This window comes from Vipera berus (genome assembly GCF_964194415.1).
Source record: "Vipera berus genome assembly, chromosome: 5".
Taxonomy (NCBI): domain Eukaryota; kingdom Metazoa; phylum Chordata; class Lepidosauria; order Squamata; family Viperidae; genus Vipera; species Vipera berus.
The window spans coordinates 38,738,368-38,765,870 of record NC_138207.1 but is presented as its reverse complement, the minus strand read 5'-3'; the positions used below and the strand labels follow the sequence as shown (position 1 = coordinate 38,765,870).

Sequence of the window (27,503 nt, the reverse complement as noted above, 5' to 3'; positions counted from 1 at the left end):
CAGTATATTAGCAGAAATTCCAGTGCAGACCTTCATACCTTTTTAAGTACTTCATACCTTTGATTACAGTGACAAAGAATTGTACTTTGTAACCCAAATAATCATCACTAATGAACTTCCTATATACCCCACTTTTATCATTAGCATGGCTAATAAAGAGAACATCTGGCTACTGCTTTGTTTCAGGCCAAACAAGGTGAGTTGGTGATGAAAACAAAATCCTGCAACATATGAATATATTAAACTTTTTTCATACATCATTTCTACTTCTTCTTCTTCTCCTGCGCACAGCGAGGACAATACCTGAAAAAAGAAAAGCATTATATTTAGCCCAATACACTTCTATGAAACCACTGCTATTAGACAAAGGAATAAATTGATTTATGACTAGATTAGCATGAAGACCACTGGACTTCCCCTATTTTCATCCACTGATTTAATGCATACACATATCTTTGCATGTTGGCTTAAACGTCCTAGACCCACATAAGATATGTATATTATGTATGAGGATGTGTAGTTTTTTTAATTTGCCAATTTAAAGACACTTTGCAAATAGGCAGATGTATAAATTTTAAAATCTCAGATTTCAGTGATATTTTTCAAAGGAACAGTAATTTCTTCATACAGCAGTTTGCTGAATGATATACATTTCTAAATTCAGTGGGATATGTTTTCCAGCAGATATGCTTACAGTAATTGCATCAGACTACTTTTTCCTCAATTGGTACCTGACAGATATGTTGGGACTATAATTTCCAGCATATCCAGAAAGTTGCTAGATTGAGGAAGGGTTGCCTTATATTATAAGCTCAGATATCAAAAGATAGCTCTTCCATAATAATTTAGAAAGCACTGGATCAAATATATCTTAGCAACAGTGTTTTCAACCTTGGGACAAATGATCTGTAAAGAAAATAGGAGAACAAAAAGCAAATAATTCATGGTACATACCATTTCCCTTTGGGTTTGGTCGTGAGATCCACACAAGCAAAGTGAAACCATTCAATTGGACACTATATTTGGGGTTGAAAATAAGATGAATGGCATTATTTTTTCATTATCAGTCTTATGAGCTACTTAGTCCTTCTGTATCATATGCAGAAGTGGCAAATTTTATTTCAATATTCTTTCTTGCAAAATCTTACATTGTAGAAGTACAGGGCTTATTTTTTACAGCAAAGAAAACAGGAGCACATTAGCTGATATTCATTTCATAGTAGTATGTATTCCATATTTCATAATATGAAATATGGAGCAATGATATGTGGAGAATGTTAATGTATGGATTTTTCAAATTAAAAAACTATAATAATTGAACTTTTCCAAAATTGTATAACAAAAAGTCTACAGAATCCCTCTATGGTACTACTATGGTTGTGATTTTTTTTCTTTGCATCGTCTTTTTCTTTCCTTTAAGCCTATAAATCAGTGTGATTTTAAATTGCTACTGCTGTGCTGCTTCCTCCACATTTGCAATACAAATTCTTGCAAAATAAATTGTATTTCCTGGAAGGGTACAAGATGACTCAAAGTTCCAACACTTTGCAAGAACCAGGGATGGGTTTGTGATTTTATGAAGAATCCTATAATGGATTGGCAGTTGTCATACTTTGGTTTATTTCAATACTCACATCAGGGTTGTCACACCCAATCATTTCTCCATAAGATACTTGATGGCACAAGCAGTATGTGGGTTCATTGGGATCCACCGGCATGTCCAAGACATCAGAAGGGTGAACTGACAGGATGGTATCAGCTAATTCAGATCTGCAATGATATAAATTCAGTGGAACTGGGTAAATGTCAGTGACTCAGTAATTCAGAATGTAAGAGTTTGTCATTAATTAGTTCAAAAATTGAAATATTAAAAAGTTGCTGTATCCATATACCAGTCAGATCACAAGAAAATTCAGAAACTATTTTTGTAGTTCAACTAGCACACTTATTCTCACTTTCAATCATATATAGCAGTCCATCAATCAATTCAATTATACATCAACATAAGAAGCTACCACTCCCAGAGTAAAAAATGCTCCTTAGTTTCCATTCTTTGAAACCAGTAAACATAGGGTTATTTTTTAAAAATCCTAAACAATTATAGAAATAATTTCTTTCCTTGCTGAAATTCTAGTGGAAATGGCAGCCTTTCTCACTTGTAACCATTTAAATAAAAAATGTGCATAAAAGTGGTTGTGTGATGAGCAGAAAGCAGGCACTATGTTCTAATTGTTACAATGAAACAGAAGCTGTACAGTGCAAATATTAATTTGAACATTGCAGATAAGTTTTTAAATAATGCTTTTTGAGTAGTAATCAATAGAGAGGTGCATTCCAGATAAGTTGTTTGATTTCTCTAATACCATGAATTGAATAGAATAATATTTACAATCAAACCAAAAGTCAGAACAAGTCTTGCCAGACTAACTCTATTGCGTTTTTAATCAAGAAACATCCTTAATAAATTGTGACAATGCTGTGGATTCTATATCATGATTTCAGAAAAACATCTGACAAAGTATTCCATGCTATTCTGATTAGCAAATTGACAAGGTCTGGATGGGTTAACAATTTAGTGGGCAATATCCCTTTTATTTCTCAACATTTTTATTAAGGACTTGAAAGAAGAGATGAGAACATGCTTAACAAGCCTGCAGACAAAACAATATAGTACAAGTAGTCCTTGACTTACAACCGTTTTAGTAGCCAAAGTTACAACAGAACGGAAAAAAGTGACTTATGACCGTTTTTCACAATTATGATCATTGCAGCATCCCCATGATCACTTGAATATAAATTCAGATGCTTGGCAACTGACTCATGACAGTTGCAGTGTCCTGGGGTGATGTGATCACCTTTACCATCTTCTGACAAGCAAAGTCAATGGGGAAACCAGATTCAGTTAACAACCATGTTGCTAAATTAACAACTGCAGTGATTCACTTAACAACTGGCAAGAAAGGTTGTAAAATGGGGCAGTCACTTAACAACGGCCTCTTTAACATCATAAATTTTAAGCTCGACTGTGACCATAAGTTTAGGACTAAAGGTAAAGGTAAAGGTTCCCCCGCACATGCGTGCTAGTCGTTTCCAACTCTAGGGGCCGGTGCTCATCTCCATTTCAAAGCCGAAGAGCCAGCGTTTGTCCGAGGACGTCTCCGTGGTCATGTGGCCGGCATGACTAGACGCCAAAGGCGCACGGAACGCTGTTACCTTCCCACCGTAGTAGTCCCTATTTTTCTACTTGCATTTTTACGTGCTTTCGAACTGCTAGGTTGGCAGAAGCTGGGACGAGTAGCAGGCGCTCACTCTGTTACGCGGCACTCGGGATTCGAACCGCCAAACTGCCGACCTTCTGATCGACAAGCTCAGCGTCCTAACCCACTGAGCCACCGCGTCCCTTTTAAGTTTAGGACTACCTGTATTAATAATACCTCAAAGCCAGAAATAAAATTTAACACAATATTAATAAACAAGAGAAGTTCAAGATGGGTTCAGAAAGGCTATGAGAAGGATCAGAGGACTGGGAAAGTAAATTCTATGAACAGAGACTATTTTTCTATGTTTTATTCTTTAGGGGGGAAAAAAGACAGAAAATGGAACTAGACAAGTCTCTACAAATCCTTGGAAGAACATTCCAGGACACAAACAATTATCAACAGATATTTTTCAAAGATGATACATAGCAGAAAGATACTACCGTTGGGTTTTTGAATAGCGTAAACATTTTTTCTGTACTGTTTTGTCTTGTTCCAACTCATAAATTCATGCCACCCATGAGATTATTCTCTTCCACTATATTCACAGCAGTATAACACAAAGCAGTCACAAACCTATGGTTTTCCACTTTAATATGCATCTGCAATCATCTAGATGATGCCATTGGTTCCTTTATGATACCTACAGTTTCATTCATAAACTTACAATTGCATCTCCTTGTAGTATCCGTCAGCCCCATTGTCCAAGATCAGACCATCTTCATTCAGATAATTACATAATTGTCAACGTTTTTTCATTCATTTCACTCCTTAATGCTTGTTCTTTATCATTTATTCTTTGTACATTCCAAACTGCAATCTTCTGTAAGCTGTGGTCATCATCACTCACCCACAGACATTAATCTTTGCTGCCCCCCATGGCTCTGGTCAAACAAAGCTTTCACATGGTTTTAGGAATTATAGGGAAGGCGTACACTAGGTTACCAGCTGAATGACTTCTCCAGGCAACCAGAGAATGTGTTTTTCTCCCATCTCACATAATCCACTTGCCATGCCTCAGATTAGGCAGGTAGAGACAGTCTTTACACAGAGGTACTCCTTTGTGCTTGCTGTAGTTGGGGAGCAGGGAAGAATAAGGCTTCCCCGCCCCCCACCTTCTGCTGCCTCCCTCTTGCTCCTAGCCCATTGCTTTTGCTTCCTCTGTTCCTCTTCCTTTCAATGCGTCTTCCCTTACCTCTAACCTTGCTGGAAAGTACCACAACCACGATACTCTCTTGGCCTATTTCTCTATGCAACATGTGAAAGTTTTCTGATGAAAAATACCATTTTCCAAATATTTTTCCAAACGATACAAGATTGGAAAAATATTTGGAACAGAAGAGTATATAAGAATATGTCAGTTAGAGTTAAGGAAAATGGATATAAAGTTATATGAAAAGAAATATAGAATTAAAAATGGTCTCCAAGGGTGTGGGTGCACTGTACTATTTGTATTTTTATACTATTTTTTATTTAGATTTATATGTGTTATGTTTGTATTATTTGTATTTGAATAAAACATATGTTTTAAAAAAACCATTTTCCTGCCAGATAGCTTTGATCTGGTTTCAACTTGCCTTACCAAGCCTTACCAAGCCTTACCAAAGGCTGGTACAAAATGAAGGTCTACTATATCCTCAACAAAAGGAAAACAAGCCATTTTGGAGTTGTGGTTAAGAGTAAAGTCTAGATCAGGGGTGTCAAACTCGCAAATTCACATGATGTATTGACTTTCTCTCCATTGCAGGCAATGGAGTGGGTGCGGTTTTGGCATGATGCATCTGGCCCGCGGGCCAGCAGTTTAACATCCCTGGTTTAGATGAACCCCTCAATGAAAACTTGTCACATAAAGTATTTCCTGCTAAAGGTACGGACAGTACTAATTAGTTTGGGCACATTTTGTCCATATGCTACAACTGCAACCGATGCTCAATTTTTACCCCAAGCTCATTGGCACTACCCTCTGCGAGCTAGGATATCTAAACTAGGGACTGCTATTCCCAATAGTTATTATCTGCTCATTCTCCAACCCTTCTCCAGATTGGGTGTTTTTTTAAACCCACTTGAAGCCAGTCTGGGAAGAGATGGAGTTTCCCTTCTTTTTTTTTAAGGCCTACCTAGAAAAGAACTTTCTTGCTTCTGACTAGTTGTTCAGTGGTTGGGTTCTTATGTTTTATTCGTTTCTGTCCATTCTCAAAACTGACAGATCCAATTTGAATAATCTTGAAATCTTTTGTGTCTGAATGGGATTTTTTCCTTCTCACTAAAAGCTACAATCCAAAACATATTTACTATAGAATACTTCCATGGACTCTGGAATGAAAATGTGATTCTACTGCAAGTTGACTTTGGGGGGAAAATCCAAACCCAAGAACTCTTGCCTATGGTCTGTACTAATTTCTAACCTTCGTTTTGGTTTCTTTTTCACTGGAGCATCTTCCTCTGATGTCCGCCGGCCTCGACCACGAGACGTTTTCTTATCCTTTGGAATTCTCCCCTCTGAAACACAAGTATTTTTCATTGATTACATTATTAAAGAAAATAGTATGATTTTTATTTTTAAACATGTGTACTATTATCACAGGAGGCTTTTCTCCAATGCCATTTTCAGTTGAGTAATCTCATAGGTATCCAGGCAAGGAGTAAGCTTTTTTATAGGGCTGTCATAAGGCACTTCCTCAAGGCCACATTAATACACTTTCCTCCTCTCCAATCATAAAGGAAAACATACTGAAATAAATCAAGCTGCTCCTATAGCCTATTATTGCACCATAGCAATGGGATCAGGCACTGCTGTTACCTTGATGCTAATATGGTATAACTTCAGAACAGTGTGGTGGATTCCCAAATCTTTTTCTTCTCCTACCCAGCATCATCCGCTGGCAGGACATCAAATGCAAATTGTTGCAATAAGTAAGGCTGAAGGGTTTAATCTATAATTTTATTGCTTATTTATTTATTCTTAATTTTTATTATTCACTGCTTGCTTCTTTTAACAAACAGATTCTGCAGGAATCCTGATGATCCCAAATCTCTCAAATTGTTTCAGGGACTATTACTCCCTTGGCAGATCAGCAGTCTTATTAAAGAAAGATAGATATGTCTAGTTCCAACAACTTCTCTTCACAAAATCTGCCTAATTGAAAGTATCAATTTGAAATACAGGTAATCCTTGACTTATGACCACAATTGAGCCCAAAACTTCCATTACAAAGCAAGACAGTCATTGAGTTTTGCCCCATTTTCCAACCTTTCTTGCCACCGTTAAGTGAATCACTATAGTTGTTAAGTTGGTAGTACGATTCAGTGACTCTGACTTCCCCACTGACTTTGCTTGTCAAAAGGGCGCAAAAGGTGATCACATGACCCCAGAATACAGCAATAGTCATAAAAGCCAGATGCCAAATGGCCAAATTTGATCACGTGACCATTGGGATGCTGCAACAATCTTAAGTATGAAAAAACGGTCATAAGTCACTTTTTCAGTGCCATTGTAACTTTGAACAGTCACTAATCAAAAGTAGACATGGCAAATCAGAAAAACTGCATTCCTGGATCTTTCTCATTTATCTCTCCTGAGGACAATTTCTCATAAATCATTTTTGGTCAAATAAATAGCCTTTTCTTTCTCCATTCCAGTATTTGAATGTGTAATTATATCATCAGTCATACACTTTCTCATATTGCAAGCTTCCCCATACACAAATATGTATACACACGCCAAGGACCAAGATTGATTGCTGAGACCAATTAAAAAAAATAATTCTACAGGTTCTACCATCTTAGTCACAATATCCATACTTTTTAAGTTTTGTGTCACAGGGCTTTCAAAATCACTGCCTTCCAACTTATCCTTCAAGTCAGCTTCAAATCGGGCAAGGTCAGCATCCAGCCGTCGAATGTGCTTGTCCACCTGAAACAGAGACAGATACACCACAGAGCTGAAGAAAACAAATTTTCTTAAATAGTATTTTAATTCTAATTAGACTTCTTTTCTGTAATAAAATGTTAGGAGTTTGGGTAAACATGTTTAGAAGGTAAAACAAGAATAGGTTTAAAGTACAAGGAAGCAGGATTTTGACTGGATATCAGGGAGAATTTCCTAATCATAACAAACCGTCTCAAGAGGTAGCACGCTCTCCTTCACTGCAAGGATATAAAAATAGCCAGAATGACCGTCTGATGTTATAAATAAGGGATTCTTAAACTACATGATTGATAATGTCCTTTCCAGACACTATATTATTTTTTTAATTAAGGATTTTTAAGAAAAGGAAAAACAGGAAGAGAAAAAAGAAAGCATCAAATCGATTAATACTGAATTTATGAACAATACAGAATTAGGTTACATTTTTCAATATTTCATTAATTAGTTTTAAATAATTGAATACTGTATGCAATATTCATATATTGTATATATTTTATAATTTTTATAAACCACCCCAAAATACTTGTATGTTTTTCTCATTTGCTAGTGCAGCTAGCAGGCACACTAAATTTGGCTGCTGGCAAGCTGTTCTGAAGCTTTGTAGCGGTAAAAAAATGTGATAATTACAATTTTTTTTCCAGACCACATTGGAAACATTTTTCTGTAAGTGCAGAAACAAGGGAACACTATCATAAGAATAGCAATTCTTTTTACTAAGCAGAATCAATCAGCTACGGCTCAATGTCAAGTACACAATATAGTTATTATAACTGTCAAAAATCATGCCTTAGTACAATGTGTGAGTACCAATTGTCTCACAGCTGTTAATATATTCCTCAATGAAATTCCAATCAATAAATCCACTTTAGAAACTTGGCTGAAGAGACAATTCTGATAAAGTACTTCTGATAAATATAGTTACCGTATATACTTGAGTATAAGCCGACTCGAGTATAAGCCGAGACCCCCAATTTCACCCCAAAAAACTGGTAAAAGTTATTGACTCGAGTATAAGCCGAGGCTGGGAAATGCAGCAGCTGGAGGCTGGATCCCCCGAAAGACGTCTCTGCTGAGATGAGAGAACGGGGTGGCAAGCCGCCGAGAGAATGGGGCGGTGGAGTGCTCTGCCGAGAGAATGGGGCGGCTTGCTGTTCTCTCGGTGCAGCACGGCAGAGGCTGGATCTCGCGAAAGAAGTCTCCGCTGAGCGAGAGAATGAGGCGTCTCAGCGCCCATTTTCTCGGCGAAGACTTCTTTCGGGGGATGCAGCTTCTGCCGCCCCTTTCAGCTGCCCAGTGGAACAGCTTGCCACCAGAAATCAAGAGTGCTCCATCACTGGAGGTTTTTAAGAAGAGACTGGACATTCACCTGTCTGAGATGGTATCGGTCAGTGGTGGCGAAACTTTTAGAGACCGAGTGCCCAAACCGCAAGCCAAAACCCACTTGTTTATCACAAAGTGCCAAGGCAGCATCGGCATTCTGGTGCCCTCGGGGGAGGGGACAGGGAGGCGCCTCTGAGTGCTGCCTCTGGCACGAAAAAAAGGGGGAGCAAAAAATGGGCCACCGTACCGCAAGGCACAAAAATGCCAACCGCCGCGCCGCAGGGTGCAGATACAAGGCACCGCACCACGTGAGAACGGGGCTGGGCTAGTGAGTATCACGCAGGCACTAGCCCCGCCCCCTTTGCAGCATGTGCCTGCTCGTGGCCCCGTGCGCGCATGCACGCATGTAAAATGCTTCCCCCTCCCTTTTCTTCCAGTCCACCAACCGACAAGGACCTGCTGCTGGCAGCGGTGGTGGCGCACGTGCCAACAGAGAGGGCTCTGAGTGCCACCTCTGGCAGGCATGCCATAGGTTCACCACCACTGGTATAGGTCCTCCTGCTTGAGCAAGGGGCTAGACTAGAAGACCTCCAAGGTCCCTTCCAGCTCTATTCTATTCTATTCTATTCTATTCTATTCTATTCTATTCTATTCACTTTCTATATTTCTATTCTATTCTATTCTATTCCATTCACTTTCTATAATTCTATTCTATTCTATTCTATTCTATTCTATTCACTTTCTATATTTCTATTCTATTCTATTCTATTCTATTCTATTCTATTCACTTTCTATATTTCTATTCTATTCTATTCTATTCCATTCACTTTCTATATTTCTATTCTATTCTATTCTATTCTATTCTATTCTATTCTATTCACTTTCTATATTTCTATTCTATTCTATTCTATTCCATTCACTTTCTATATTTCTATTCTATTCTATTCTATTCTATTCTATTCTATTCCATTCACTTTCTATATTTCTATTCTATTCTATTCTATTCTATTCTATTCTATTCTATTCTATTCTATTCTATTCTATTCTATTCTATTCTATTCCATTCCATTCACTTTCTATATTTCTATTCTATTCTATTCTATTCTATTCTATTCTATTCTATTCTATTCTATTCCATTCACTTTCTATATTTCTATTCTTCTATTCTATTCTATTCTATTCTATTCTATTCTATTCTATTCTATTCACTTTCTATATTTCTATTCTATTCTATTCTATTCCATTCACTTTCTATATTTCTTTTCTATTCTTTTCTATTCTATTCTATTCTATTCTGTTCTGTTCTGTTCTGTTCTACGTTCTGTTCCATTCCATTCCATATTTTCTATTCCATTCTGTTCCACTGTCAGAGCCCATCGGAGGCAACCCAGTCAGCCCAAACAGGAGTTACACTAAGGCTACGCAGCCTCTCCTCTCAACCTGAACCCCTCCTTACCTTTCCTTTTATCTGCATCCTATTTTTAACTGCCGGCTCTGCCCTGCCCTATTTTGTCCTTGAGCACTCGTGAGCTCATCAAGAACAGAAGGTAACCGTGGGGTGAAAGGCAGGGCAAGATCTGCAAGATCCCCATTTGCATTTGACTTTGCCATCCCATCTGGTTCGAGATAGCACACCACACACACACACACACAGAGAGAGAGAGAGAGAGAGAGAGAGGGGATGAGGATGAGGATGAGGAAGAGGATGAGGATGAACGAATTTTGCAGCTGCTTCTTTAAAAGCTCTCTTCTCTCAGGGATGCCCGAGATAGTGAATTGCAAGCAGAAATGAATTTCTCCTTCCGTTTCTGATCCGCGCAAACACCCAAGCGTGAACGCCATCACCTGATAGCTTGGGTGCCTGTTCAATTCGTTAGAGAGAGAGAGAGAGGGGGGGGGGGGCTTTCTGTTTGTTTGTTTTACCACGAGTTGACAGTTGGGCAGAAACCAGAGGGGGGAAAAAAGAATTTCGGGCTTCGTGGGAACCGAGGAAGCAAAACAAGATGCAAAGTCTAAAATCTATAGGCTCATAAACCACCCCGGTTTCTTGAAACAAACCGGGATTTCTCTACCCCAACCTTGAAACCATGGATCGAGTGAATCTCTTTACCGAAGAATGTGATGAACGGGAGAAGGTGAGTCTTCGCCGAGAAAATCTCAGCGCCCATTTTCTCGGCGAAGACTTCTTTCGGGGGATGCAGCTTCTGCCGCCCCTTTCTGTCAGCTGCCCAGCTGAGAGAAGGGGGTGACAGAGGCTGGATCCCCCGAAACAAGTCTCCGCTGAGACGAGAGAACAAGGTGTTTCTCCCCCCCCCCCCGCTTTTGCCGCTTTTGTGTGTGTGCGTGTGTGTGTGTGTGTGTCCCATCTGCAAAGCTTCCGAGGAAGGAGAAGCAGGATACTGGTTGGGGGGGAGCGGCAAAAGCGGGGGGGGGGGAGAGAGAAACGGCTCCGCCTTTGGTTCCCCCTCCTAAAGCACAGGGGCGCTAGAGAAAGTTTGGAGTTGGGTAAGGAAGGGCAAAATTCAGGAAGAAAAGCGGGGCGGCGGGCGAACGGGAGACCTGTACAAGGGGGAAGGGGAACTCTCTGCTTTGTGTGTGTGTGTGTGTGTGTGTGTGTGTGTGTGTCCCATCTGCAAAGCTGCCGAGGAAGGAGAAGCGGGATACTGGTTGGGTGGAGGAGGCAGTGGCGGCGGCGGCCGCAGCACCGGCAGTCTTCCGCTTTTGCCGCTTTTGTGTGTGCGTGTGTGTGTGTGGCCCATCTGCAAAGCTGCCGAGGAAGGAGAAATGGAGGAGGCAGTGGCGGCGGCGGCCGCAGCACCGGCAGCCTTCCGCTTTTGCCGCTTTTGTGTGTCTTTGTGTGTCTCCTTCCTCGGCAGCTTTGCAGATGGGACACACACACACGCACACACAAAAGCGGCAAAAGCGGAAGGCTGCCGGTGCTGCGGCCGCCTCCGCCGCCACTGCCTCCTCCACTTCTCCTTCCTCGGCAGCTTTGCAGATGGGCCACACACACACACACACACACACACACAAAGCAGAGAGTTCCCCTTCCCCCTTGTACAGGTCTCCCGTTTGCCTGCCGCCCCGCTTTTCTTCCTGAATTTTGCGCTTCCTTACCCAACTCCAAACTTTCTCTAGCGCCCCTGTGCTTTAGGAGGGGGAACCAAAGGCGGAGCTGTTTCTCTTCCCCCCCCCCGCTTTTGCCGCTCCCCCCCCAACCAGTATCCTGCTTCTCCTTCCTCGGCAGCTTTGCAGATGGGCCACACACACACACACACACACACACACACACACACAAAGCAGAGTTCCCCTTCCCCCTTGTACAGGTCTCCCGTTTGCCTGCCGCCCCGCTTTTCTTCCTGAATTTTGCGCTTCCTTACCCAACTCCAAACTTTCTCTAGCGCCCCTGTGCTTTAGGAGGGGGAACCAAAGGCGGAGCCGTTTCTCTTCCCCCCCCCGCTTTTGCCGCTCCCCCCCCCAGTATCCCGCTTCTCCTTCCTCGGCAGCTTTGCAGATGGGCCACACACACACACACACACACACACACACAAAGCAGAGAGTTCCCCTTCCCCCTTGTACAGGTCTCCCGTTTGCCTGCCGCCCCGCTTTTCTTCCTGAATTTTGCGCTTCCTTACCCAACTCCAAACTTTCTCTAGCGCCCCTGTGCTTTAGGAGGGGGAACCAAAGGCGGAGCCGTTTCTCTTCCCCCCCCCCCGCTTTTGCCGCTCCCCGACCCAACCAGTATCCCACTTCTCCTTCCTCGGCAGCTTTGCAGATGGGACACACACACACACACACACGCACGCACGCACAAAAGCAGAGAGTTCCCCTTCCCCCTTGTACAGGTCTCCCGTTCGCCCGCCGCCCCGCTTTTCTTCCTGAATTTTGCGCTTCCTTACCCAACTCCAAACTTTCTCTAGCGCCCCTGTGCTTTAGGAGGGGGAACCAAAGGCGGAGCCGTTTCTCTCTCTCCCCCCCCGCTTTTGCCGCTCCCCCCCCAACCAGTATCCCGCTTCTCCTTCCTCGGAAGCTTTGCAGATGGGACACACACACACACACATAAGCCCAGCGGCCAGACTGCGCTGCCTCCCCAAGGGCTCCTAATGGCTTGCTGCCCCGCGTGACACCGCTGGCTGACGCTAGCTCGTCTCTCTCTCTCTCTTCTTTCCTCCCTCCCTCGGTCTCCCCCTCCCCCTTTTCCGGCTCAGCCCCACGTCACCAGGAGACCAAAACGGGGACATCATGGCAGAGCAGAGGAGACACAGGAAGCGGATCCAGGTACCGGGCTGGCTTATCTCCTCCCTCTTTTCGCAACCGCTCTGCGGGATGACTTTCCCTTTTCCTTCTGGCTCACCCCCCCCTCCCCCGCCCGGTCACCCTTCCCTCCCTCCTCCCCCTCCGCCTCCTCCGAGGCCGCCGCCAGTCAGCATCTCTCCTACCGTTTTTGCGGCTTTTCCGTCGCCCCCGCCGCCGCTCCCCCTTCCCCGCAGAGCCGGCTGCATCCAGCGCCTTCTTCCTCTGGAGGGAAGCACCGAAGCCTCGGCCGCGCGCAAGTCCTCGGTAAAATTTTTTTGTTGACTGGAGTATAAGCCGAAGTGGAGTTTTTCAGCCCAAAAAGTGGGCTGAAAAATTCGGCTTATACTCAAGTATATACGGTACTTGTCAGACACACTCACTCTAGACTTTACATTTTTACTAGTCCTTCTATTGTGCAAAAGATTAAATGAGGAATTAATACAATCTTATACACAACCTCTGAAGCAGAAAATTTATGATTGGTGTTAAGCAGAAATCCAGCACAGCACCTCAATTCATCAGTGAACAGTTATTAAATATTAAAAAAATTTGCCATCTGAAACATAAACTAAAAGGTTAGATAAGAGATACCATAAACATAGGCAGTCTTCTGCAGTATCACTGCTCTATTTAATCTTACCATCTCGTAGGTCTGCATGGCCAACTGCACTTTGTCATCACTATATTCTTTGCATTTTGTATAAGCATTTTGGATCTTCTGCAAGATTTCCACTCGTTGCTCCGATGACAGATCCCGCACTGTTGAAATATATTGTGCAGCAAGACTATCTATTTCTGCTTTCTTGTCTGAAGGATAATGAGAAACGATATAAAACTGAAACTGCAATCAAAACTTCATCATACCAAAAAGCCTCAAAAAATTTAATGAGGATTTTGTCTAAGTAGAGAACTAGGAAATTGTGTTTTCATGCTGCAGTTAGGAGCTCATTTACTAGGGGATGTTTTACTGATCAGACTGGCATTTAGTTTCATATAAACACAATAAGTATTTAATTGTATTTTGTAACTGAAATGTTTCAAGAACCATACAAAACAAAATCTATTTCTCATTTTAAATACATTTACATTTATTTTAAAATATAGGATAGAAATTCCAAACCTGAGATGTTGTAATTTTAAAAGTCTTTAGTACAGAAATTTCTAAAATTTCAGTATCTCAATCTCCAATTAATTTACTTCACCTACTAACTCACTGGCAGCCATTTCTTTACCACAAAATCCTTAAGCATACTACCAGATGTATGGAGCATTTACTGAATATCTCATATGTGATTTGGGATGCTAACTAGTATTAGCTAAACAAAATATCTCATTCTGCCCCCAGAAATCAGCTATTTAGAGAAAGAGCGGTGTATTATTTGACTCTCTTGAACATAAATGGCTGGTATAATAATTTTGAGGATCAAAACATTAAATTTCTGCTGGTGGAAGGAAATATCCCTTTGTATTCAGCCCTCTGAAAGAGTTTGATTTAAACATCTGTTTTCCAACAATATCTCATAAATTCAAATGCCTAACTTGTTTCCCATATGCAAGCAGAGAACCAAAGTTAAAGAAATGGGCTACTTCTAATGTCATACTTTTTGGTAATGAATACCGGTAGCACTGCTGTACCAGCACTATACTGTTTGTCTATGGAGATTCTCAGTCATCCATGTCATGGTTGTCCCAAAGGTGCTTTTTCAAGAGGCAACTGGCACACTTTAAACTCAAGAATGCAAATGACCAGCTGTCTGCAAGGAATATAAATCCTTCCATCCTCACAATCTACTCAGAGCTCAAGAAGCTTCTTGGACGAGAAGCAAAACATTTTCAAAGAAAAACAAGGAAGTCCATTTGCCTCTTGAAAAAAGCACCTTTGGGACACTGTACTGTTTGTCCTTTAAATATTTGTCATATACAAAAATAAAATATTCAATAATTTGATTCTTATCACTAATTATTTTCAAGATGTGGAAAATAATCTTGTTTGACTTTTATTTTAAAAATGTATGACGAGTCCTTAAACTTGTCTTCTCAGATCTGTCTAACTTTAACACCAGGTATGCATTACATCAAAAATGGGAAACCTTTCTTTGCTTTGAGGGTAACACGAGATACAGCTAAAATAATGGGGCTAGAACCAAAAGTACATTTTTGTTGTTGTTAGCTGCGAAGTCGTATCCGACCCACCGCGAACCTATGGACAACGTTCCTCCAGGCTTTCCTGTCCTCTACCATCTTCTGGAGTCCATTTAAGCTCATGCCTACTGCTTCAGTGACTCCATCCAGCCACCTCATTCTCTGTCGTCCCCTTCTTCTATTGCCCTCGATCTTTCCCAGCATTAGGCTCTTCTGCAGTGAGTCCTTCCTTCTTATTAGGTGGCCAAAGTATTTGAGTTTTAGCTTCAGGATCTGGCCTTCTAAAGAGCAGTCAGGATTGATCTCCTCTAGGACTGACCGGTTTGATCGCCTTGCAGTCCAAGGGACTTGCAGGAGTCTTCTCCAGCACCATAGTTCAAAGGCCTCAATTCTTTGGCGCTCGGCCTTTCTTATGGTCCAACTTTCACTGCCATACATTGCAACTGGGAAGACCATAGCCTTGACTATACGCACTTTTGTTGACAGGGTGATGTCTCTGCTTTTTAGTGTGCTGTCTAGATTTGCCATGGCTTTCCTCCCCAGGAGGGTCTTTTAATTTCTTGGCTACAGTCCCCATCTGCAGTGATCTTGCAGCCCAGGAAAATAAAATCTGTCACTACCTCCATTTCTTCCCCATCTATTTGCCAGGAATTGAGAGGGCCGGATGCCATGATCTTGGTTTTCTTAATGTTAAGTTTCAACCCAAGTTTTGCACTCTCCTTCTTCACCCGCAACACGAGGCTCTTTAGTTCTTCTTCACTTTCTGCCATTAGAGTGGTATCATCTGCATATCTTAAGTTGTTGATATTTTCTGTTGCTCTTTCAACTCTCTTCCACGGATAAAGTATAGGAGAGGATATGTATCACTTACCATGATTCTGAACTGATCTCTTGCAAAGGGCTTTTTAAATTAGACCAAAGGCTACATGTGATCCTAGAACACAGGTCTGCAACCCGCGGCTCCGGAGCCGCATGCGGCTCTTTCAGCTGTCCCCTGCGGCTCCCAGTCCTCTGCCATGTGCAGTCCCAAAAAAAAAAGTGGGACTAAAAAAGTTCAACCAATCAATTCAAATATGCAGGGTAGGTGCATATCTCGCCTTGGCTCCACTCTTCAGTCAAACCCTGTTCTGCGCATGCACGCATGTACGTGCATGCGCACACAGTTTTTGCGGCTCCCAGTTTTTCCTTTTGTGAGGGAACCGGTTCAGAGTGGCTCTTTCACTGTTTCAGGTTGCTGACCCCTGTCCTAGAACAATAGGTTGTATCCCTGCATTATGTGAAAAAGATCTGAGAGTTAATATATTTGAATATACCTTCTGTTCTCTGATCCAGTTCACGCATAAGTTGGAAGTTTCTCTGTAATTCACAGGGCAGGTTTTCAATGCCTGAAAAAGATGTAGAAAGACTGAATTATTTTCATACCACAAATCTATTCAAATTAAATTTCTAACCACAAACAACAGTTTGTAACTATCATTATGATTTCTTCCCACCATACATCATTCCCATCCTTCTTGGTCTCATAGATCCCAGTGCCTAAGGTTGGAAAACAAATATTGCTCGAACCCAAGATACTTTAAAATCTCCAAATGAGATTTAAAAGTGTTACATAGCTCACTTCATTAGTTCTGTTCACTAACACTCTTGCTGTCTCTGAATGTTCTGTTACCAGAAAATATTAGCAGAAAAAAAAGCAGAAAATCTAAAGTTGCAGTGATGTCACCATGCGATTTCCCTGTTTTCTATCAATATTATGGATAATGGCAGAAGATATTGCTCAGAATTCTTTCACCAACTTTACTTCCATCACCACCACTTATAATACATTTTGGGCACCGAATGTATACCTTTTCCATTACGAAAAAACATTTTCCATACATATGGTATCTCTGACACTTCACATTGTAATCCTATGGACCCTTTATCAATGCTGTTGGGTATCTGGGAGATACCTTTATCCTCACAGCGGTCTTCCATCTCACCAGCCTGTTACTGAGCAAAGGAGGTTTGCAGGCGATCTTCTATTGGAAAACGCATTAAAACTTTCTATGTGAACGCTCCCTGTTACACTGAAGAGGAGTATGAAAGAGATCAGTAACATGCAAGGCTCCAATTGGTCTGCTGCAAGACCACTCATCCCATCCAGCCATGGGAGTTTGTTGTTTCCTAGTCATTTCTTTTCTGGCTGCTGAAGAGAAAGAAATATCAATGCTGCTTCTCTCTCTCTCTCTTTCTTTTTCTTTCTTTCTCTTGTAATTAAACTATTGATCACTGATCTTTTCCAGTGCAATAATTCAGTATCTGCAATCCCCAAACCAAGTTCAGAGCACTCTAATGATGCGACATGTTAAACCTGGGCTGCAACATGACATATTTGCAGGGACATACTTTCCTCCAGTCAAGTCTATGAGGCATCCACATCCATGAAGATATGTGGATAAGCCTAACATGGGCGGCAGACCAGATTCTCAACTCAACTCAATCTTTCTACAGGTAGTCTTCGACTTATGGCCACAACTGAGCCCCACATTTATGTTGCTAAGTGAAACATTTATTGAGTTTTGCCCCATTTTACGACCTTTCTTGCCACAATTGTTAAGCGAACCACTGCAGCTGTTAATTAAGTAACATGGTTGTTAAGTGAATCTGATTTCCCCAATGACTTTGCCTGTCAGAAGGTTACAAAAGGGGATCCCATGACCCTGGGATGCTGCAACCGTCATAATTATGAACCAGTTGCCAAGCATCTGAATTTTGATCACGTGACTACAGGGATGCTGCATTGTTATAAGTCTTTAAAAACGGTCATAAGTGCCTTTTTTCAGCACAGCTGTAACTTTGAATGGTCACTAAATGAACTATCGTTAGAGGACTACCTGTAGATGGTGAAAGCGATAGCTCAGGAGTTTCAAGAGCAAAATCTGGAAAGATGGTTCGCTTTTCCTCTTGAAAGTGTTTTAAAGTAACTGTTTTAAGTAACTGCGCAGACTTGCAGCGAGGCATAAAAAGGAAGTCCTTTGACGGCCACGAGGTTGTTCAAAGAGAAGACGGGGCCTGCCGTAAAAGGGGCACTCAGCCGGGAAAATGCTTCAAGTTTAAAAAAAGGAGAGGAGAATGTTTCTCTAACACAGCGTTTTCCAACCTTAGGAACTTGAAGATGCGTGGACTTCAACTCCCAGAATTCCCCAGCCAGCATAGCTGGCTGGGGAATTCTGGGAGTTGAAGTCCACGCATCTTCAAGTTCCTAAGGTTGGGAAACGCTGCTCTAACAAGCTTACAGGTGGCACTGACGGCGAGGAGCGCGGAAGCGGCCCCTACCGGCCAAGACCCTCAACTACAGGCCCAGACCCGACTGAACCGTCTTTTTCCGCTCGCAGTTAGAGGTGTGACGCAGCAAAAATACCTCGCCGGTTAGTTCCTCTCTCTCTTCCCCCCCCCCGCGCTACCCGGCACAAACACACATCGGGGCTATGACGCAGCTGTAACAGCCGGCAAAACCACGCGGGCGCTTCAACCCTTCCCCCAACGCCGCACTCACTCACTGTCCAGGTAGTGCTCCAAATACAAGGCCGCGGCCGCCATCTCGAGTCAGCCAACCGCCAACCAACCGGCCGACGCCCACCTTTCAGCCGTCGCGCGCTCGGCGCTGTCACCCTAGCCGCCTAAGCCCCTTTGCAATGGCCGGCCGAGCTTTCATCGCCTAGTCATGAGACGCCGCCACCGATTGGTTGCGCCGCCTATCAATGAGAGGGCGGGGACGAGGACTGGAACGCCGGAGCCGTCCGGCCACAGCGTCTCCCCCAGTGGGCGAAGTTGGCTGGATGCTGCTGGAAAGTTCGCACCAGATGGCCCCGGGCCGCGCCAGCCAAGAAGCAGCAACTCCCTAAAAAGTCTTTGCTTCATATCGAATGCAGCTTGGATGCCTATAAAAGGTTCTGGGCTCTAAGTCTTTTATAACGTTTCATGCTTCTTGGACGAATTCGTTCGTATTTGTTTTTCAAAGTAAAGGGAGTTCTTCCTTGTCCTATTCCAGCCAGTGCCCTTTCTCTTAAGACACACCCGACAGAGGAAATGAACTTAAAAGCAAAGCGTGCCGCTTTGGAGGGTTCTTTTTTCAATGAAAGGAATGGAGAAGGGGGCGGGGGGGGAAACAGTTGAAAGCGGTGCTTTTATTTTTCATGGTTAACCTGCAGAAATGGTTTGAAAAGATCCAGGTACAAGTCCACCCAATTACCCGCTTGCTTGCTTTATTGGAGCCAGCCGCTTTCGTGCCGGGATCGTTGGGATAAATGAGGGGAGTGCCACGTGCTCAGCCTTCAGCATCCGAAGCAGAGGTTTGGCATACGTTAGGATGAATAAAATTCTTGGGAAGTATAGCCGAATGAGTTTGGGAGGTTCTGTCACTAAATAAATATACTGCATACGAGAGTGTTCTGCGATCGCTTCTTCTCCCATTGCCGTCAAAGGGTTACCACCGTCGATCCCGTATTTAAAAAAAAATAATTTCGAAAACCTTCCTCGCCAGCACGTGCAGTTCCCCAGCTTCCAGCTCCTCCTACACCAGGGGTCTTCAAACTTGGCCCTTTTATGACTTGTGGACTTCAACTCCCAGAATTCCTCAGCCAGCAAAGCTGGCTGAGGAATTCTGGGAGTTGAAGTCCACAAGTCATAAAAGGGCCAAGTTTGAAGACCCCTGTGACCTACACACTGATCCGCGACTGTTTTACACTGTACAGAATTTTCTACAAGGTGGCCCAAAGACTTGGCGGTTAATACGGTAGGTTTAAGAGTTAATATTAGCGAGCCTAGAGAAGCGACGAAACACTGGGCGACCGGTTTCAGCGCTCACGCCTTTCATTAATTCGCAGTTCCTTTGGATGCTCAAGAAGAAATTCGTCCCCCCCCTTTCTGGATCACACTTATTTCTTGAGAGTTAACGAGTTTTTTCTAGGGCCTCGTGAAAACAAAATGTACGCGCGCGAGCTACGCTTCCGGTTTCACACTTCCTATTTGATTACCATGGCGACAGTAGAGCCGCTCTGCACGCCGGAAGAATAATTTCTATGACTGTCAAGCGCGGGAGTTGCAAGTTCAGTGACTTTTTTTTGTTGTTGTCTCGGATAGAGACCGGAAGGGTTTATCAATGGCGGGCCGACGAGGGGCTTTGATTGTGCTGGAGGGTGTTGATCGAGCAGGCAAAAGCACACAGAGCCGAAAGCTGGTGGAGGCCCTCTGGGCAGGAGGACACCACGCCGAACTTCTCAGGTTTCCCGGTAAGTGGAGTGCAGACCTCGGAGTGGATACACAATGCAGGAATGGCGTCGCCCCAATTTTGTTAAAAGAAAAATGATATTAAAAGGATGTCGCAGAGCAGACTGAAACTCAATGGGTACAGCCTTTCAGAACCAGACAAACTAGGGTTTAGATGATATCGTTGAATTTATTTTTATTGAGCAATAAAATTATAGTGAAAGAAATGGTAACACTAAAAGAGTTTTTGCCATGGTGCTATTTGATAGGAGAAGTGGTGTGCACCGTCTGTGGTTTGTTATAATCCGTGATTAATCTATAGTTAATAAATGCTCAAAAGTAATCCTGTCCTATACTTTTAAGCTTTTCTTTAAGCTCCTCTTGTATTGGAACACGTGGAACCCCCATTTTCAGCAGCTGGTTCTATACAGAATATGTTTACATTTAATCATGTTCAGCATACTAGTGAGATTTTAAACAATGTAATGTTAAGTTTATTTCCACTGCAAATTATTTGGTACTTCGGTACTCATTGTTAATTGGTTCCAGGAAGCGCAGTGAGTACCAAAAACGCTGACTACTATTTTTCCCCCACAAAGAAACAAGCAAGTTTTAGTTTATGCATTGACTACCAAACAAACAATGAGTACTGGGACAAAATTTTCATATCAAAATGCGTTGAGTACAAAATTTGATAAGTTTCAAAGCAGTTGAGTATCAAGGCACCACTGTACATACAGTATTTTAGTAAACTAATACTCCATTAGGATCTTGTTTGCATGTGTTATGGCAATAAAGATGGAAAAAGCATATACAGCTTTATTCTTACACTTCAAGACATGTAGTGTAACTAACGCAGTCCTAGTCATAGTCTTTCTATGTTCTTATCAGTACTTTAATTGTATATTGAAGTCATGCCATACTTTTTAACTGAATTTTGAGAGAAATGAAAATTATTAGATAAAGCAATTGCATTTTATTTCAAATGTGCATGTTTAAGAGAGAAAGAATTTGCAAACACTGAGGATGTGTGTTATATTTCATTTTTTCCTATTTGTTTATTACAGAAAGGTCAACAGAAACTGGACAGCTAATAAGTTCTTACTTGGAAAAGAAAAACAACTTGGAGGACCACACAGTGCATCTACTGTTTTCTGCTAATCGTTGGGAGCAAGTGTAAAGTATTTTTTTGTCTAGTACTAGGGGGTCCAAATAGTTCCCATTAAATCCAATTTGATTTCACATTTTACTTCGGGAAAATTACGAATGTATGACTTTCAAATATTGTCCCAAAGGTGCTTTTTCAAAAGGCAACTGGAATTTCTTGTTTTTCTTTGAAGACGTTTCGCTTCTCATCCAAGAAACTTCTCTAGTTCTGACTGGATGGTGGGGAATGGAAGGATTTATATTCCTTGCAGACAGCTGATCATTTGTGTTTCAAATATTGTGTTAGGCTGCAGTGGTATGGTCTGTAGGTGGTCCCAAGATTCAAAATATTTTTTAGGTGCCCTCAGGTTGAAGAGGCAGCTCTGATTTCAAAGAAGGAAATTGGATATAAAGTCCCTTCTCCCTAGAACATTCAAAACAACAGTAGTTCTTTTTAGAAAAAGATGAGAGGAGGCAGGTTGGAATTTGATTATTGATATCAACCACTTGTTACTATAAACTAGCATGTAATTCAATTAGCAGAATTATTTCAAAAGGTTAAGCATTATTTCTGAGAAGATAAAGCAGTGCCTTTTCTTATTTCAGAATTATGGTAAAGAAATGCTGATAGAATGTTTGAAATAAAGGAATGTTATAGAATAACATAATGAAGCAGGTACAAACTAACACAAGAAGTTTAAATTATACTGCTCCAAAAGTTTTTTTAAAATTAGATTCCAACACCCAATTAAACCTGGTATAGGTATGGTACAGAATGCCATGGTAATGTAAGAAAAGGGGACAAAATCAACTTTGAATTATAACACTGTTCCATAGGTCATAAGATTGCAACTCAGTGGTGCAGCATTATATAAACCTATCCAAAACTTTGTACTGAAATTTTTGTAAAGACTCACTCATCTCTTTTTGTACCTTTGAGAGATCTTGACACCTGGAAACTACCTGGATTAGCCTTTGCAGTTTTCTTGGCAAGGTTTTTCTTAAGTAGTTTGCCATTGTCTCCTTCCTAAGGCTGAGAGAGTGATGGCCCAAGATCACCCAGCCGGTTTCATGGTTATGGCAGGACTAGAACTTATGGTGTCTCAATTTCTGGTCTTAAAACTCTGCATCAAATTGACTCTTAAAAACATAATGTAGTTTTTGAACTATAAGTAACAAAATGAAGGCGCTGAAAACTATTAGCAAACACATTTTACTGTCCTTAAAAAGCTGCCCAAGTGCCAGTGATTATATATGCTAATTACAATTGGTTATAATTTTGAAGTAGTCCAATTTGGTATATTATTTTCATTATATTAAAAGATGTTACAAAGCAATGCAGTCTTAAAGTAATTATATAAAGGAGAAGGACTGAGATCTCCCATTTTGCACCATTGCATTCTTCTGGAGTTCTTCCCTAAGATGTGTGAACAATGAGCCCTCCGCCACATACTAAATGAATAGTCATGAAATGCTAGTATAGTAGCTTAAATCTAGTTTTTATTTTTGGTAATTAACATGCAATTCTCTTGTTCAGGCCATCTATTAAAGAAAAATTAAGCCAAGGTGTCACTCTAATAGTGGACAGATACGCCTTTTCTGGAGTAGCCTTCACAGCTGCAAAAGAAGTGAGTAAATCAGAAATGTACTAGCCTAGCATTGTATCAAACTTTTATTTTACCCCTTCTAGCAGATAGTTTGTCAATTTGCTGCTTGCTGATAAGCTTTATATATACATACATACATGCACGTTAATTTTTTAGATTGCTAACAAAGAATTAAAGGGAGACTGATATAACTATTTCAAACTTATTTGTTCTCATCAGTCAGCCACACCCTTCTGAGATTCGAACCTGGGCTGATTGCACATTATGCAGTTGTTTTAACCTCTAGGCCACAGGCTCTTTCTCACTTTGTCAGCTGAATCAGGGAGGGAAGAGACAGGGGAGATATGTCTTGAGTATTTTGAACACCTTGTCAGCCCAAGTACGGGCCAAATCTTTTTGCCTGTATCAGCCCAAACTCGGGCTTTTCCACAGACGGCAGTCGCAGCTGCAACAATCATTATTTGTGTAAATTTTTTGGATTGCTAACAAAGAATTAAAGGGAGAATGATATAGCTATTTCAGACTTATTTGTTCTCATTAGTCAGCCACACCCTTCTGAGATTCGAACCTGGGCTGATTGCAACTGCCGTCTGTGGACAGCCCGAGTTTGGGCTGATACAGGCAAAAAGATTTGGGCCGACAAGCCCAGGTTCGAATCTCAGAAGGGTGTGGCTGACTGATGAGAACAAATAAGTCTGAAATAGCTATATCAGATATACATGTACATGTACATATATATAAAGGTAAAGGTAATATATATATGTATTACAGTGTTGCAAAGTTATGTTATTTAGCATAAAGGCTTTGGCAGGAAATCCATTTTAATATTTAAGATGGCTTCTACATGCTTATTTGTCTTTATTTTGACTCATGTTTCTGCTTTACTGGCTAAAGGCAGTTATAAATGAATAAAATTGAAACAGCCTATTTAAACTCCTTGGGAAAGTAACATTTATCCTAATATATTGGGCTACTGTTCTCAAAAGCTCCAGTCATAGTCAAGTACCTAAATATTATGGGAATTTTAGCAGAATAGACAATATCCTTGGGGAAGGATAATAGTTGATAGCACACCTCGTTGTACTGTATGTAAAAGTCTTATGTTCAAACGTTTCTATAAGATATAAACTTACGTGATGCAAACACTTGAAGAATGCTTATCGGTTGAGAACTGAAAGTATGGACAATAGTGAACAAATAGATTGATAATTTATTTCCTATAATCTCATCAAATAGTTCTTTGTTTTCTTTTAACTATTTATTATATCTCTTAATTCTTTCTGAACAGAACTTCTCTTTTGAATGGTGTAAGCAACCTGATGTGGGGCTTCCAAAGCCAGATTTGATCCTTTTTCTTCAACTGAGCACATTGGAAGCAGCCAAACGAGGAGAATTTGGAAATGAACGCTATGAGGATGCGTCTTTTCAGGAGAAAGTTCTACAGTGCTTTTACCATCTGATAAAAGATAAATCTTTAAATTGGAAGGTAAGAAATTAAATATAAAAAAACCAATTAGAATTAACTAGTAGTACTTTGGTTTTTAGTTAACCATAAGCTGTTGGTTGTTTTAACTTTATGACAGGAAGATGGAATGAGTCATTTCTCTCCAGCTGAAAAGCTGAATTTAAGGCATTCATTCAGTTACGCATTTTTCTTAGTCGAATGTTTCATTTCTGTATGTTTTGTTTTTGAACATAGTTGATTGATGCTTCGAAGAATGTAGAAGATTTGCACAAAGAAATTAAATCCTTTGCAGAAGAGGCTATGCAAGAAGCTCAGCACAAAGCTCTAGGAGAACTATGGAAATGAAGTTTATTTAACTCCTAAAATCAGGGCTTACTTAATCAAATTCTGCAATATTTGCATTCACATATTCTGTGAACCTGCGTGTCTGTGTATCTATATTTGAGAGGACAAGCAGGTTTCTTTTGCTAGTCTTTACTATTTATCAGTTCCATTTCTCTATAGACCGGAGTTTTAGAAGAGTGAAGCTTGTCCTTTCCTTAGAAAGCAGTTCTGCAGGGACTCACACCTGGAAAAGAAATGCATGAAAGGAGTAATACCTTCCATTTAGATAAGACTTGAAATGTTCAATAATATAGTTTTACTATAAATATATCGAATGTAATCATGTGTATGAGTGCGTTAACTTTTTCTCACTATAGTAAGGTTTTATGTATGTGTGTGTGTAGTAAAATAATTCCATTTGTAAGCCTATCAATAAAATATTTTCAAACATGCAGTGGGCATGTTTGGCTAATGACACTTAATAACTTGAGGTATTAACAATGTGTCTGTGTGTGTGACATTCTTAAGGAAGTTTGATGCCACTGATGTAACAGCTTAAAATATATTGCCTGTATGTATAGATGCTGGTAATAATCCTCCAAGCTGACACAGAGTCTTCCAGCCATTGTTATAGGAAGACAACCAGGTTAGTCTTTGGAAAACTGGTAGCATCATTTTAAATTAACTTTATTGTATTTGAATTAAAGCAAAATAATAAACTTTTTTGTTCCAATTGATAAGACTTGTCAGGAATATCTACTGGAAGAGTTTGGAATAGATTAATTTTGGGAATAATATCTTAATTGCTGATACATGGCCTAAATACTAATATAATTCCTGTTCCACCTTTTTATATTCTTTCTTATTTATACCAAGCAAAGCCATAATTATTATTGAATAGCTTATTTAAACTCTTTTATATGTTAATTCTTTTATTTACTTTTATATTTTATGTGATTGATTTTATGTTCAAAGGAAATTTCTAAAATACTGTACATAATTTTTCCTTACAAGGCTAAATACGAATGCTATTCATATACTGTTATAGAATTTTAAAAATTGTCTGTTAGACTCAAGCAGATTCTTAAAGCTTTTTATTAAATGAGTAAGAATATGTTGCATTACAGATGATTGTAATAATCAGCAACTTAGATTCAATCAATAATTTTCCCCTCTATTTTAATTCCTTGAATTTGATTATTCACACATAATGCAACCACTGACATTTCAACAATTAAACAGAGACTGATTACAGATTGAAGCAATAGCAATTAGTAAATTATCTTTAATGAACAAGAATTTTCAAAAAGAAAAAATCTTTAGCACTGTCGTATAAGTTTCTTGCAGCATAACAGTTGAGGTGAGAAATAACCTAATTATATATTGTATGTGTTCATTGTTTTCCCGAACTTCTATTAAAAAATAAGGTTAGAGCTGTCACTCGTAATATACTTTCACTATTTTTAATTTCCTGCATCCTATAAAATAAATCAAATTTTTTGTAGTCCTATTATAAATTTTATATGACTAGTACCAATAGTAAATCTGGTTCTTCATGGTTTTTCCCTTAAACTTACCTCGGCCTTACCCATAGTCTTTCCCTTCCAATAGTGCTTCTAGTTGTAGCTTCCATTTCCCCTCCCTATGTGACTACGTGAGGTTCACAGGTTCATCCACTTCCTGGTATAAGTTCTTTGTTGCTTTCCACACAATGAATTGAGTATTTACTGTATCTTAAATCAACTATATTTTCATACTTCTTCCCATATAACTCTGCTTCTCTTCTAAATATTTACTTATCTCATATAGTTACAGCTTAATTCTAATAAAAGCTAATGATTTAATACTGTACTAAGCATTCAGAAATTTAAGAGTTCATTTTAATATTTTTTGGTCTTTTGCTTTACTGTCAGAATCTTCTATCATCTGGAATCTTTACAGGTAGTCTTCAACTGACAACCACAATTGAGTCCAAAATTTCTGTTGCTAAGCAAGACAGTTAAGTGAGTTTTGCCCCACTTCAATATTATGTTTAGATGGAAATCCCCAAATATATTGAATTCCTTTATCAATAGTTCTTTATCAATAGATTTAAATGCAATTTTATTGTAAAGTAGTTTGGCTACAATCTTAATAAAACAAAGCTTTCATTTCCTCTCAAGTTTATTTCTTTCAGTTTGGATACTTCCTGAATATTTTCATTTCCAGTACATTCATTAAAACAAGTACTGTCCTTGATTAGTTGAATTTTGCGAGCCTGCAGTTTTGAACTCTGTACTTCATCTAATGTACATCTGGGAAGAGATCATGAAGTCGTGTTGCTATGTAATCCATCATATCATTGTAAGCTTTTTTGCTAATATCTCTTCATTTGTAACAAACTTCAAAATTTGCTATTTTTTAATTTTTATTTACTATTATTTTAACCTCAGTGATAGCCTGCTCAATCTTTACTGTATATTAGGGGCATTTTTCACACTTAGTTTATAAGCTTCACTTGGTGAGTAATATCTAATATTTGCCAATTCTCTCAAACATATCTATTAAATCTTTTGTTCAAATAAAGGACTTTCTCCATTCCAATATCAAGCCCCATTTGAATTCTTGAAAACAAATGCTTGTTTGAATTGAAATATTTTAAATGACTAGATGATTTAAGAGCTTGCATTTCAGTTTCATTGCCCTCTATTGGAAGACGATAGCTGATTCCTTGTTTTAGCTCTTTCATTTTATGTTTTAATTATTTTCATTTTTTTGCAAAGCACATG

General features: G+C 40.2%; 2 protein-coding genes across 3 annotated transcripts; one reads left to right on the top strand and one right to left on the bottom strand.

The window, feature by feature from the left end:
* Window positions 1-83: 83 nt before the first annotated feature.
* On the bottom strand, window positions 84-18,660 carry ING5 (inhibitor of growth family member 5). Of its 2 annotated transcripts, none has more exons than XM_081329227.1 (8): window positions 18,486-18,660; window positions 16,257-16,328; window positions 13,442-13,608; window positions 7,059-7,170; window positions 5,663-5,756; window positions 1,635-1,770; window positions 955-1,016; window positions 84-303 (listed from the first exon to the last, which is right to left on the bottom strand). In XM_081329227.1, the coding sequence occupies exons 1-8, from the start codon at window positions 18,523-18,525 to the stop codon at window positions 264-266; spliced, it is 723 nt and encodes a 240-aa protein (XP_081185353.1). In that variant the 5' UTR covers window positions 18,526-18,660; the 3' UTR covers window positions 84-263. The 2 variants fall into 2 exon arrangements, with proteins under 2 accessions (XP_081185353.1, XP_081185354.1); XM_081329228.1 differs by having other exon boundaries at window positions 18,482-18,611.
* Window positions 18,661-18,771: 111 nt separating this feature from the next.
* Window positions 18,772-27,265, top strand: DTYMK (deoxythymidylate kinase). The gene is made up of 6 exons (XM_081330110.1): window positions 18,772-18,875; window positions 20,068-20,216; window positions 21,261-21,369; window positions 22,877-22,967; window positions 24,235-24,432; window positions 24,646-27,265. Exons 2-6 carry the CDS (start codon window positions 20,087-20,089, stop codon window positions 24,754-24,756), a joined length of 639 nt encoding a protein of 212 aa, XP_081186236.1. The 5' UTR covers window positions 18,772-18,875; window positions 20,068-20,086; the 3' UTR covers window positions 24,757-27,265.
* Window positions 27,266-27,503: the final 238 nt, after the last annotated feature.